A 14,180-nucleotide genomic window follows, 5' to 3' on the forward strand; every position below is an offset into this window, starting at 1 on the left:
AAAGGGCATGAAAAGAAGGAGATTTGTGCACTGCATTTGAGTGAGGGGAATACTATCCCCAAGAGTAATGTCACCTACTGTCAGACAGTGCATTCAAATAGCAGCACCACTTTCATCCTGAAGAATCTGGAAAGAAAACATATGGACATGTATACCTACTGCCTGGAGATGTTCTTACCCCCTCCTTATATAGATTGCCGGCTGAAGGAAACCTATTTGTACATCCAAGGTAAGTTTACTTCTCCCCTCACTTCAGGTTACTGATAAGTAGATATTGGACATAGCTATGCTGCAGTGAAAAATGTGACTAGATTTTGCAAAGATATTTCCAAGACAGCTTAAAACTACTTAGCAGGGGGCTGGTCACAATGGAGCTGAGTTGGCAGACTGCTCAGCAGGGCCTCGCCATGGTTATTCACCTTCTTGGTCATGGCTTTGTAGGCCATGCTGAGCTCTGCATGTTGTTGGTGGCGTGCAAGCTGGCTAAACATCTTCTGGAGTACTGTAGTCTGCAGCACAAATTTCCCATTGTTCTTTCTACAAGCTGCTGAGTGTAAATGTTACGATTATTTCTAGACAGAGAAAAAAATCCATCCCTAGAGCTATCTTTATGTGCCTAGGATAAGAGAAACCCCAACAACCAAAACACAAAACAGCCATCAAATATCTGTGCTAGTAGTGGTATGTGGAACTCTCTGATGCCACACTGATGTGAAGAAGATTGTGTTCGCCTCTCTGAAGTAGGCCTTCAAGTTTAGAGTCTTTTTAGACCAGAAGAGATTCACAGCTGCTGAGGATTTTTGGTCTTTTACTGAGAAGGGCTTGGACTAACTTCAGAAGAGTCACTGCATAGGCTTTAATTTTAAATTGCGTTTCACTAGTGACCCTTTGGTATATTAAGTGGGGAGAGTTAGTAGTGGTTTTGCTTGCACCTCTTCTTGGTTCTCTGTATAGTTCAGTTGCAACATGTTACTGACTGTTGTCCTTCCCTTGCTATCCTTTCCTACCTCTCAACACAAGGACTAAACAAAGATAGAAGCTGAAATGCTAAGGCTACAATTCTGTGGTTGGGTCAAATTATCTCTCAGCCTTCTCTAAACTTAAACCAGCTCTCAGAATCAATATGTGGCATCCCTTTTTGTCTGCAGTGTTTCCCAAAGCTGTCCGTTTACATTTTTATGGATAGCCAGATATTTCATAGCTATTGCCAGATATTTCATGCCCTATTGTATTTACTCCCTGATCTGGGCAAGGGCAATCTTGTGTTCCTCAGCTTGCCTTCCTATCCAAGCATTACTGCCTTTCTTTTGTCCAGGCTGCCCTTTAAATCACCTGCGGTATTCACTGAATTTAAGTTCTGCTCAGATCTGAAATACCATCAGGCTCTCAGACCTGGCTTGGTTTCTTTTCAGTCTACACTTTCAGCCCTGTGTACCAACAGTTTCATTTCTCCTGGGAAACTGCAATGTCCTGCTTCCTGACCAAGGTTTTTCACCTCAGGAAAATCTTTCTCCAGAGCTCACTTTCGCTATTTTATTGATATGAACAGGGGAAAGAATTTGGGAAGTTATCTTGGGGTGGGGGAGGGGGGAGAGTCATCAGTAATGACTATTTTTGCCTTCCCATCTCCAGATAAGGAGGACTGCATTTCAATGGGACTCATGCCATGGATAATTACTGGCCTCATCATGTTTGCCATGATTTCCTGTGTCTGCTGTGCCATAGCCTGCTACTTTTGGAACAGGGTAAGCAAGTTTATGAGATTCTGCAGGACCCTTCTTCCAAGGGTCATGGATGGGGAACTTGATTTAATGAGATTGAGAACATGGGACAGAAGTATACTCATTCAGCTCGTGATGTGGTTTTTGACAGAGAGGCTGAGTTGTTAATTTACCCCTGGAATTCAGTCATTGATGACAGCAGCTCAGATTTAATTTTCCTAGGACAGAATTGCTTATTAATTTAAAGGCTGGGAATTAAAAAAAAGAGGGGAAATGTTGCACAGTTCAGCAAAATTACCTTTGAAAGCAATTCACCTGATTATTTTCTTCAAGAAGGGGAAACAAATCATCAGTGGAGCAATTCCAGCCCTGTTCTGGAGCAAAAGAACTTAAACAAAGAACCAATTGGCTCAGGAAACACTAATTATTCTTTTGGACAATGAGTATTTTTCATTTTCAGTTTGTTTTATTGCAAATTTTCTATGTGAGTGCCTGTCTCTTCTGACTTAAATACTCCCACTGAAAACAGTCGGAGTAACTGCCCTACTTAAACAACAAAGGCAGGTGTGGCAGAGGTCAGTGACCACAATGATCACAAATTATATTCATGGCATTTTCTCTCTGTTGGCAGAATCAGCAGTGTGAATCCAAATCCCATGAGTACAACAGTGAATACATGCCCATGGCAGCAGTGAATGCAGCTAAAACCCCAAGAATCTGAGGTTGTACTAAGCCTAATTGTACCTCTGCTTGTATCTGTTGCAAGGCTTTCTCTGGGAGGGAAAGGGCTGCTTGCTGTGTCTCCCATTGATTCTAGGTGGTTGGGTGAGCGGGTGGGATTGTTACAATAGCTTGTTAGTGGAATTCATGCTGCAGTGTAACAGGCAGAGGAAATGGAAAGCAAAATCTCTGGAAATCTTCTGAATCAGAATGGTGGGCTGGTTCCTAGAAAGGCAACTGCTTCACATCAGTGCAAAGTAATGAACTTATGCATGAGGGAAAGATGTGAAACTGTCCCATTCAGACTTTTCAGATGATGTGTGGCACCCAACATGTCTCTGGGGAAATGATTTACTAGATTTACTGAGTTTCCTGGCTAAGGGCAATACTCTGTAGAGAATGAGGAACTTCCTAACTACTTAAGCCTTGAATACAGAACAAAAGCAGAATTTGGACTGCTTCAGAAGTTTGGGGGTTGCATGTAGCTAATTCTCTATTCCTATTCCAGGTATAAGTTGCTTGTGGCATGGAAATTCTGGCATCAGAGGTTTCCAGCTACTTGAACCTGGACAAAGGGAAATCAGCATTTCCTCACCTTTCCCAGCCTCCCTGAGATTTCATGATGGTCCTGTGCTCAGTCATGAGACACCTGCTCTAGTACTGTTCTGAGCTGTGTTTGGTCTAGGTGTGTGTGCCTAGAGCAAAACTGGCTCATTGCCTGATCCTGTACTGATTTGTACATGAAGCCCTAACAATGTGTTAAAGATGCCAGCTTTTAGTTGAAGAACACATAGTGGGTTTGCTTGAGAACAGATTCCTGTGGTACTGCTACAGAGGGAACTTCTATTTTCTACAGTTTCCTTTATGATAAACTTTCCATCAGGGACAAAATTAAAAAAACTACCTCCAATGTCAATCATTGTGGCACAGCCGTGAGGCACTGTCAATGTATTGCACATGCCCTTTTGTTAGGGCTAGCTTAGTCTGATGCTATCAATTCACCACACTGGGAGAGTGTGGAATGCACACATGCTCTCCTGTACCAAGCTATGGGACAGCAGAGGAACAAAACCTGAGAGAGGACAACAGAGACTTCACTGTGACACAGTACCTCAGGTGTGTGCAGCTGCAGTTTCCATATTCCTTGTATCAGTCCATCTTTGGCATGCACACCTTGGGACTCCTTGTATTTAATTAAATTCTGAATTCCTGTGCTAACAGAGGAATATATTACAAAAGAAATACATTGCAAGACTGCAATTGTTCTTTAAATCAATTCAAGCCTGCAGGAACAGTCCCTAAACTAGGAGGCATGGTCTCTCCTCTTCACATGTCTTGCAGCACAAATACAACACAGTCTGTAAGGCCAGTGTGCTCATGGACTCTGCATTGCAATTATCTCCCTCTTGTGGTTTGACATAAAACCTTTACCATTTCCCCAGTGGGTTCAGGGCATACTTGACCTGCCTGAAATTGCTCAGAGCCTTCAGTATGAATGAAATGATCAATCCTTCATGCTCTTTGTGAAATCTATCAAAACTCTGACCATAAATGACCAACTGGGAATCCAGCCTGCCTGTTGCCAGATACTGTTGGGCTGCTGGAAGCAGACCTGTGCATTGATTCTGAGTATCTCTGCAATCCATAATGAAAACAAATATCGGTCAGAGGACACTATCGTGAAAGATACATAGCCTGTTGGTCTGGCAAACTGAAGGCTGGTTTCAAATTTGATAGGGCAAACAGGGACTGCCAATGAAGAGGATATAAGCTGGTATGTCAGGAACGGGGTTTTCCTCTACAGACACCTAAATTCATAGGAATATTGTAGAGACAAGGTGCAAACTGTTAACTGTGACATTAAGCAAAGAGGAAATGAGTAAAGCATCAATAGAAGTGGAGACTGAAAATTTACAGCTGGTACACTGCTTAGAGATGTAGAGGGGCACCTTGGTGTGTTGGGTAACATTATTACATTCTCTCCTGTCTTTCTGCCACATAACCTTTGCCAAATTACTTGAACTTCCCAGCAAACAATCTCTCCTCTGTACATCCACAAATACACTGATTTCACTATCTAAAAACTATTGCTGGAATTATTGCCTTTGAAAATTATGGGTGAAAATAGCTATCTAACTTCTACTGCCTATGAGAAATGCTGGATGTGAGATCCTGTGTAACAGTGGAGAGTCCTATGCCCTGGAACCCTTCACCAGACTGAGAAGGATTTTCATGGAATAAAGAGCTCCTGAAATAAGGAAAAACTTCAGGCTTGCCTTGAGATGCTGTTGGATAAAGGACAAATGATGAAAGTCTGAACAAGGTAGTTCAAAATACATTCTACTCTGGAGAGATAAATGATTTGTACTCATTGTAACAAAGCTTTTGGAAGTCTCAGGTTCCATCACTGCTTTCTTCTTGGAAAAAGATATTTTTATTCTTAATAAACCAATTTTTTATAATGTCACATTTATCCGTAAGAAAGTTCATGCATGTATTCATGTTGTGTGAAAGAAATAAGCTCTGTAAAATCCACAGTGCAATGTGGAGAGAGTACTGGGTAATTTATCTCTGAATAGCATCTTACTGGGAAACAGGAAAAAGACTAAGGAAAAAAAACAAAACCCATAACAAAAAAACATTGAAAAAGTGTAAACCAAAAATTTGTATCTGTTTCAATGCAGTGAGGCAATGACCCTGTTTGGATCTGTTTGTTTCATTTTATTTTCAAGATAAAGTATTTTTCTGTGTTGTCCCATCCTTTCGTCACGTTTTTTTAATGCCCTGTGCCATATACACATAATGTTCACAATTATTTTAGGACATTTTCCAGTTTCTTTCTGCCATTCTTCAATACATCAAAATCAAAAGAAGATAAAGGATGGCAGAAGGAGAAAAACAACAAAAAACTTGTGAAAAAAGTCACATGAGCTGAGTCTATAGACTGTAACAAGAAAGGATTAAAATAAAAGAAAACAAAAAAGGTATCAATAAGCATAAACAAAAAGCCTGGTATTCTAACAGGACAGTATTTCAAAATGTAAAAACTCTCTTTGGAAACTTCCAGATTGGGGAAAACACTATTTTAGCAGGAAAATAATCAAATAAGGATATTTCAGCCAACTCTTCTACAAAACCACTTTCAAGACAAGCAGAAGCATGAGTCATGTCCAAATAACCTCCAGGAAACCAGAGGCTTGAAGGTAAAATAAACTACTAAGACACAATCTCAACCTGTGCTTTTTTCTGTTTGCTACGTAATGATTTAGGATTATAACATGAATTTTGCAACTGTAGGACAGTCTGTGAGGAGGGCTCTACAACCCTTCCCTCTCCATCTTTGTCTTCTATTGCTTTCTGGGGAATATGACTGAAAAAGTATTTTGACTTGGGCTTTTCCAGGAGCTGAATCCCTAATAACAGTATTCTTGTAAACCCAGTCTCTGTCATACAACATGAAACAAGATTCAAGATGAGTAAGATGCTTTTGTCCTTTCTGATTTATCATTGCCGTAAGTCACCTGCCATGTATTTACACTCAGTAATGCTCTTTAGATCTTCCCAGTCTGTGCCAGCATGGAGTGTATGAAGTCAGTAAGTCAGTAAACCAAATAGGTATGTACAGCAAAGAACAACTCACAATCTTCTTGAAGGTTAAGAGCTGAAAAAAAATGTGCAACTTGAGTAATCTTGCTGAACAGATAGTATAATCTAATGTGAGCAGGTGAAAGATATTAAAGATGACAACTACAGCTACTCCAAAATTTAAGGAAGGATGAATGACAAGAATATCATCATTTGAACACCTGCATAGCTTGAGATGGATTGAAATCCAAACCTCAATATGTATTTTACAAATTTGTCTTCCCAGCCTGAATTATGAACCCAAATCTGAATGCTTGTGGAGTTTAATGATTAGATTTGAGACTGCAATTTCCTACTTAATATATAGCACTTGGGAATGAAATGACACTAGGAAAAGCTCTGGACCATTTTCCCTTAGTACAGGTATTTCTTTAACTTCAAAGTTCAACTAGTTTTAAATTCTGTCATACTTCTTACAGACTTCTACAAAGGTTACTTAAGGCTGGGGAAAGAGGCTCTTGAACTAGAGTAAAGCAAACAAACTAATTGAAATGTGGATCTGTACTGAAGATACTGTACACTGCTATTCATAAAATGTTTTACACTGTGAAAAGTGCCTTAAGCATGTGAATCTTTAAGTTGCTATGCAGAAGAACACAGCAATAATAAAAATGGAAAAAATACAGGTCACTGAAATGATTCAGAAGTCCCTACTAACCCAATTAGTAGGGACTTTTGTCCATACAATGTTTATTGGGGAGCTGGATCTAAGTTCTTGCCTTTGGTTTGACTTTAACTGCAATGAGACATTCTATATACCCATGTTCCTTGAGTTATCCAGTCTGTCATTGCTATAGTAATCTACCCACTGTCATAAAAATTTCCCATTTCTTTGAGAGATGAAATCTTGAGGTTTGTATTTATGTGCTATGATTGTGAGTTCAATGTGGGGAGTTTGTTGGAGAAGAGGGAGGAATAGGAAGGATTAAACAGCTTTTCTGGCAAAATTAACTGGACAGGTATGAACTGGAGATACGAGGAAGAAGTCAGGGGTGAACTTCATCTAAATGAGTATGCTTAAGCTATTTAATTCCTCCTGGGAGCCATAAGATCTTGTATGGCTTGAGATCAATTTTTAAAGAGGCATGAATCAGCTCTGATTATCAACAAGAAAGATTTAGCTGCTGCACATACCAGGCATAATCATTTTTAAAAGCTGCAAACATTAACAACCCTGAAATACAGAACATCTTACAAATACTAAATCCTTCATCAGTTCTCCCAGTTTTTAGTACACTGTTGGCAAATCCATCACCAATGATATTTCATCCTCTGTCCCAGTGCATTGCAGGAGCAAGTTTCACTGCAGCTTATACAGTTTGTTGCCATCTCTCAGAATTGAAGCCAGGATTTAATGTCTGGATTGTGCAAAGACTTGCAAGGGGGTATTCCTTTTCCCCCTGTCAAGAAGGAAGGTACATTTGCTGCTCTAGGGTTCTTCCAAAAACACTGAGAAAAGTGGAAATTATGTTACCACCAGCTAATGAGAGCAGAAGGGAGCACACTCCATCTTCCAAAGGTGACAGTGTAACTGGACATGAACTATGGAGTGTAAGAACTCCGGGCTTTTCAGGCCAAATTTTGGAGGAGGAAGCTCAAAACTGGAATTCTCAGACCTTTAGCTGGCTACATTCCTCCACAAATGTAAAGTACTTGTGCTTGTCTGTAAAAGAAATATCCTCTTCACTCAAGATGGTGAAAACATACATTTTATTTGGTGAGAAGAGGGGCGTCTGTATGCTTTAAAAAAACTCCTGTCACTAAGCACAGATATTACTTCAAACACAAGCCTCCAAGTGACCCCAAATGCCTTCAGCACACAGACCACACCTCTCCTTCTGTAATTACAGCTAGCCAAAGCATCTTTCAGAGACCTGAACTGCATTCCAGTAATGGTGACCTATTGCCCTTTCCACAATAAACCAGTGATTGGTTAGTAAACACCAATGAAAACAAGAACTATGAAGAAAAATATGCAGAGAAACATTGCCACAGCTAAGCTAGTCAATAAAACACCTTATGTAGACATTCAGTCAGATCTCTTTGATGGATAGCATCGCACCACGAGTCCATGGAATCACTTCTGAGTCATTTTTACGCTACACTTCCTCTGCTTTCTGTGATGCTGGCAAATGCAGACAAAGAATGTGAGTCTAGAACAAGAGCAACAAGGATCATTTTCCAGACATTTAAGTACAACTGAGCAATCCACAAAGGATCTGATTGGGTCTCCAGCACTTTGAAATGTCCAGAGATCTTGCCCTAAGAACCTATTAGCAGAAAAGTGCAATTCCTCTGCCTGCACACAGTAGTCCCATGAAGCCACACTCCAGAGGCTGAATTCTCAAGTGTCACAGGATGAACGGATTTAAGGTCAGAAAGAGATTTTTTTAAGTGGTTAGGACTTGTACCTAGAATATGGCTCATCCTCCTTTAAGCTATTGGTGTCCTGTGTCATCTGAGAACTACCAAAGAGCTGAGAAACTGAAATACTCAGCCTTCTCCAACCCAATCTCTAGCTATTAGGCTTGGGCAGTGGGTGCCACAGCTGATGTAAGTACTGTGGTGTCATATCCCAAGAGCCTGGGGGCAGCACTTCATGCGGTGTTCACTGTAGCAGGTTAGAGTTGGAGAAGAGGTGGACCAGCTGACTTGTTGCACCCTCACAGTGCCATTCCAGGAACTGCTGAAGAACTTTGTGTGAAAAATTCAGGGAAACCAAACTAGAGTTGGAATCAGAACTACAGCTTGTCCCTCCTCAGATGATTGCCAATGACCAGTGGACTACAGAGATTTCTCACTCTCTTCCTCTCCCCCAGTGAACCTGCAGCCTGTTACAGGATGTTTAGATCAGTCCTCCTTGGAGGGGCTGTTTGACAGGAGGATGCTCACTAAAACACTCTGCACTGGGTAAGCCACATGCTACTGACACAGTTGAAGATGACCTTAATTAGGAAATTGGAGCTGGATGCTGTCTACTCTCTGTGCCTGCAGGCAGATGCTGACCTATACCTGCCAAGAGCAAGGGAACACCTATGAGAGTTTAGAATTTTGGGAGGTTTTTTTGCAACCATTTTATACATCATTGTCTGGTATCTCACACATCCCCAGTGTTTCCTGTGACACAGATTAATACTGCTGTAGGGAAGTTATCAAGCCTATTTAGAGCTGCCCCCAGTTATAGTGCCCCCCAAACATAGAGGCAACATTCAAGTTAGCAGCAAGGTTTAGTGCAATGAGGGAAACAGGAGAGAGACACTGGACTTAGAGGGCTCTGGCTAGCAGAAGGTGCTTTGAGGTTTCAGGCATGTATAGGAGGAAGAAAGTGAGTCTTATTCTCTCCCCCTTTTCCCCGTTCTACTACCTCACTCATTTGGTTTCCTCCTGTGCAGAAGTCTCTGCTCCTGATGTGTCTGCTGCAGTTCTGGAGAGAAGGAAGAGGAGAAAGGGCTTTGCATGTAGCTCTGCTCATACAGGAAGCAGAGTGGAAATGATGAGACCTGCTCTGCAAGCCAGAGGAGGTCTATCCTTTGTCTCAATGCCTTGGAGAGAGGAAGGGGAAAAAAATGGTAGGAGGCTAACCAGTTGAAATGAGGAAAAGTTTTTACTTTGGAGAATTTGTATTCAAGTAATTCTTTGCAAAGCCACTTTATTTCACACTGCAAACTATGGATGAATTTTAATGTAACTCCAAACTATGCTAAAGTCAAATGATCTGGACTTTCTTAACCACGGTTGAGATTCAGGTCTCACTTGCTTGAAATGCAGTTAATCTGTGAATACTTTTGCCACATCTGGCTACTTTTGATTTGACATCAAAATACTGCAAATTTCACAGTCCTTTCATGATGTGCTTGCATTGTATTCAAACATTTGATGAAGCTATGTGGTTTTCATTAAGTTTGCTTAAGGATTTGAGCCAAATTAAATTCCTTTATTTGCAGAGGCACCTTATGTAAAAGGAACTCAAATATAATAGTCAAGCTGTTTTTCTCTAGTTCCTAGGTGGTAACTGCTAACAACTCTAGCTCAGTTCCAGCACTGCTACGGTAAAACTCTCACTGAAGTCTCTCTCCTACTGTTCTCAGAGGTCTCCAGGTGCTTCCCCTTCCAGGCAGTTCTCTGGGGTCCTGTGTATAGGGCTGGACAATCAGGTCTAGCTTCCTGCACAAACCTTCTCTGACTCTTCGTTTTGCCAGGGCCACACATTTCTCAGGCCACCAGCCAGAGACATAGTAAACAGCCTGAGACTAAACTGACTGTTGAGAACTTCGAAGAATTCCTGGAGGGATGAAAATGGTGGAAAACAGCTTCTGATGCCAGTCCCTTTCCCAACACAGACTTCTAACACATAGTTTTCTCTGCTTCATCAAAAAGGGTTGGATAACAATGCAAAGAGCATGAAAGGCAGCTGGTCTCTGATTCTGTAGACACAGATCTGGGCCTACAGCACAGTTCTGTTGACACCTGCACCCGGTGATAACTCTAGAAGAGTCCACTCAACATATGCAGAGCAGTGCTTGGGATCTTTACTCAGCACTGCAATACATGTCACAGATAATGATGCCTGTAAATAGCAGTAAATAAAACCAGCAGCTGAGTTCACATGTGGAGAATCAAGCCCTTGTTTGGAAGTTCAGATGGGAGGCCACCCAAAAAAGCAGTTTCCAATGTGCTACTGCTCTGCAGGGCTCCCAGCAACATGAAATAAATGAAATATTCTCATAATGAAACTACATATGTACAACCCTAAATGCAGAGTAAGCAGATCTTCTAGAAGACAGTACTGCATCCCTGCTTGTATTCAAAGCAAACATACGCTGCTACTCACAGTCTGCTTTATTAACAAATCCAAATAGCTTCTCATGACAGCCTGGGATCAAAATCAGCAGCTTTAGCAAGATTTACCTTCAGGGAAGCAACAACGTCAGAATCTTTTATCAAGACTGGCTGTATTTTGAGAATATTAATTTCAATGCTACCAAGATAAAATTAGTAATATTGAAATGAATGATTGACCGCACAGCTTCCAGGAACTGAAATCCTACAAACTAAATCTCTCTTTGAAAGCTGCATTTATCTAAGCACATTAAGACTTTGATGATCAAATAACTTTATCTATCAAACATGCAGAAGTGTTTCTGAGAAGCACAGAATTGATGCGCACTTTCTTTTAAGGCTGTCATGTAAACACATGCCAGGTAAATACATATATACCCTCACTTACTTTTTAAGAACAACTGAAGGAGCTAAATGGTATTTCTCACAAATCATTTTTCATCTCTCTACTGTTCTATTTCATTCTTCCTCTCCTCCTCCTTCATATTTGTCTTCTGCCTTTAATTCAGAAGTTCCTCAATTGAGAGAGTAAGCTCTATGTCATGTAGGTATAGCAAGGCCCTCATCCCTCATTCCAGGTCTTTGGTTCACAGAGTGTAAATAAAATCAAATCACAGAAGCCTTTCCCATCTCTACACATCTTCTGAACCATACCTGCTCCCAGCTCACCCAGCAATGCTCACTTGGCTGGGCGGCAGCAGCCATGGAAGTGTCATCCTAGCTGCTGCCTCTGTGTGTAGTATGAAGCCACAGTGAGTGTGCCCTCATTACATGTGAGCTGACAGGACACCAACATCCAGCTTTGATCTTGACCTTTACCTTTTGACTACAAACAACTGTGAGTCAAAACCTGTTTACCACAATGTACGAACTGTAATGGGTGTATCAAGGGCAACTGGAGTCCTCTTATTTCAGGTGCAGACAACATGGGTACTGGGCAGAACTAAAAAGTTACTTCCTCACCACAATCAGCAAAGAGCCAGTAAGCTTTCCTTGGGGACTCAAAAGATTCCAAGTAGCCCCAGCAAATTCCTCTCTCCGGTTTCACAGCTTAATATTCTCCCATTGCATAGTGGCAGTTCAGAGTACCACTGTTGATGGGAAGGAATTCTTTACCAAGAATTTAGGCTGCATGATTAAGGATTTCAGTGATTCCTGTGGACATCTGAAACTGGAGCAAACAGAAGGCAAAGCAGGACTTGAGTTCCCGAATCCACGTGATGCAGCACACCTAGCAGAGACACAAGGTCTGCCTAGAACTCCAAAGGCTCCAAAGGCTCACCACTCATTTCCTTTTCTGGCTTATGGACAGCCCTAATTTTAGTGCCAAACTGAGCTGAAAGCTAAACAAGATAACTTTGTTCCCTGCCTCCTGAGATACATCTGATCATTGTAGCAGCAGAGGCACAGCTGTCATGGCATGGTCCCCAACATAAGAAATTACTCCTGATAAAAGCAGCCCTATGACACAGACCCTTCCCCCTGTAAGGAGAGGTAGGTTCAGAGCACCCTAATACCTTCTGGGGCCCAAGATATATTTTGGTCTCCCATAATTATACTCAGGCTTGTATGTAATGGGTTATTTATTCTGCCCTAGCTATTTTCTCGCATCCTACATTATGGGTTTTCCACCTGTGGGTCCCTTCTATGGATGTAATCATTAGAAGTGGGGAGTCTCTCAGGGCGGGGGTACCCTCCTGGAGGAAGGGCAGGGCAAGAACCCCCATTCAGGACTAACTGTCTCTGTGGAAACAATCTGAGCAGTGGGAAGTGAGGGCGAGGTATTACTGACTCTATGCTCTGTAGCATTCTCATCTATAAAAAGAGAAGTTTAGTGGACTTAGAATACCACAGTCAATAATCTTTTTTGGGGTTTGTTTTGCAACTATCTCTGCATTTCTTATGCTGACTGGAGATGTGATGGTGCACAATTACAAGAATAATAAAAAATGAGGAATTGGGATAATCAGGTAAATAAAGTCAATGCACAGTAGCATTAAATAGCATCAAATAATTTGTAAACCCTGTGCAGGTCAATGTTGAGATGGTTTCTTCCAATCAGTTAAAAGTTCTGGGTTTTGTTTTCTAATGTGTAGCACCCCCATGTAGTCCAAGAGTGTTTTCATCCTGATATATTTGGATCTTGAGTATGTTACTGAAATATGAAAGATCTCAGGGAGCAAAGCTAGTGTTTAACACCCAATTTTATGCAGCTGTAGCCATGATTGCTGGTATCAGCTTGTCTCTGTCTGGGTGAGAAGGATGCAGACAGCACAGAGTGGCCTTTGAGATGTCCCAGTTGTGATAGTATTGCTGTTCTAAAAAATGCTTAAGACACATATGTGGTTTCAGCTTCTGTGAATTTGGCTTAATGATGGTTGAAAACTTCAGTATAGATGCCACCCATGTGGCCACTAGCGTTACAGATGATAAGGAAATCATTACAATTGGTGTCTTTTATATAGATAAATACTATATATAGCGAGTATGCAATTATTATTGTACACATATGCACACATACATCATTATAATCAGCCTGTTCTGGATAACATATAAACAATCATTCCTGGTTTATGCTCCAAATAATAGACCTGGAAAAGTCATAAAATTATATTATTTACAATCCTAAGGAGACAGGGAGATACATATCCTTTTTTTTTCTTCTTTCTTTCCAGTAATTCCAGGCTGAGAAGAATATTCCTAATTTGAGGATGAACAATGTCGACCAGCTGTTGATAAAAGATTTACAGACACAAAGTTGGTGGGCTAGATTTTCACAGTGCCCCATTCTAACAGTTACCAGGGTTACTGATTATTTCAGTTTCATGAGGGGAAAGACAATGCAGACTTCAGCAGTCTTCACTGGGGAGCGTGATCTGGTATGCGTAAAAGTAAAGCCTCTGGGCCTTTGGTTCAGAGATCAAATTCTTTTCCTGTGAAAAATGCAAACCCCCCTAGGACAAGGGATTTGAAGGCTTTAAAGCATATTGCCACAATTATTTATTTTTTTTTTTTTTTTGCCATTATGAAAATATTTCATTACATTGGTCCTTTGCTGAGGAAGGAGTAGTATGGCATTGACAGCACAATGCTGGGGAAGAAGCAGAATTTCTAGAATGGTGTCAGAACAAAAGGGTTTAAACTTGTGATCTGCAGAACATGGTTCTTAAATGTTGCCAACAGGATGTTTGTATTTTGAGGTGGGCCCAATTCCTCAACAGGAAAGATCACATCAGTGACAAAGAAATCCTTTGT

The 14,180-nt window shown here is 41.0% G+C and overlaps 1 protein-coding gene across 1 annotated transcript in view; it reads left to right on the forward strand.

Annotated features, from left to right (window-relative positions):
- LOC104402377 (inducible T-cell costimulator-like) overlaps window positions 1-2,442 on the forward strand; it is a 10,035-nt gene extending 7,593 nt beyond the window's left edge. The window contains exons 3-5 of the mRNA XM_010010246.1: window positions 1-229; window positions 1,633-1,745; window positions 2,353-2,442. The exon at window positions 1-229 is cut by the window's left edge and continues 134 nt beyond it. Of these exons, the coding sequence (XP_010008548.1) occupies window positions 1-229; window positions 1,633-1,745; window positions 2,353-2,442 (432 nt within the window). The remainder of the gene's footprint in view (window positions 230-1,632; window positions 1,746-2,352) is intronic.
- Window positions 2,443-14,180: the final 11,738 nt, after the last annotated feature.

This window comes from Nestor notabilis, unplaced genomic scaffold (assembly GCF_000696875.1).
Source record: "Nestor notabilis isolate BGI_N333 unplaced genomic scaffold, ASM69687v1 scaffold4042, whole genome shotgun sequence".
Lineage (NCBI taxonomy): Eukaryota > Metazoa > Chordata > Aves > Psittaciformes > Psittacidae > Nestor > Nestor notabilis.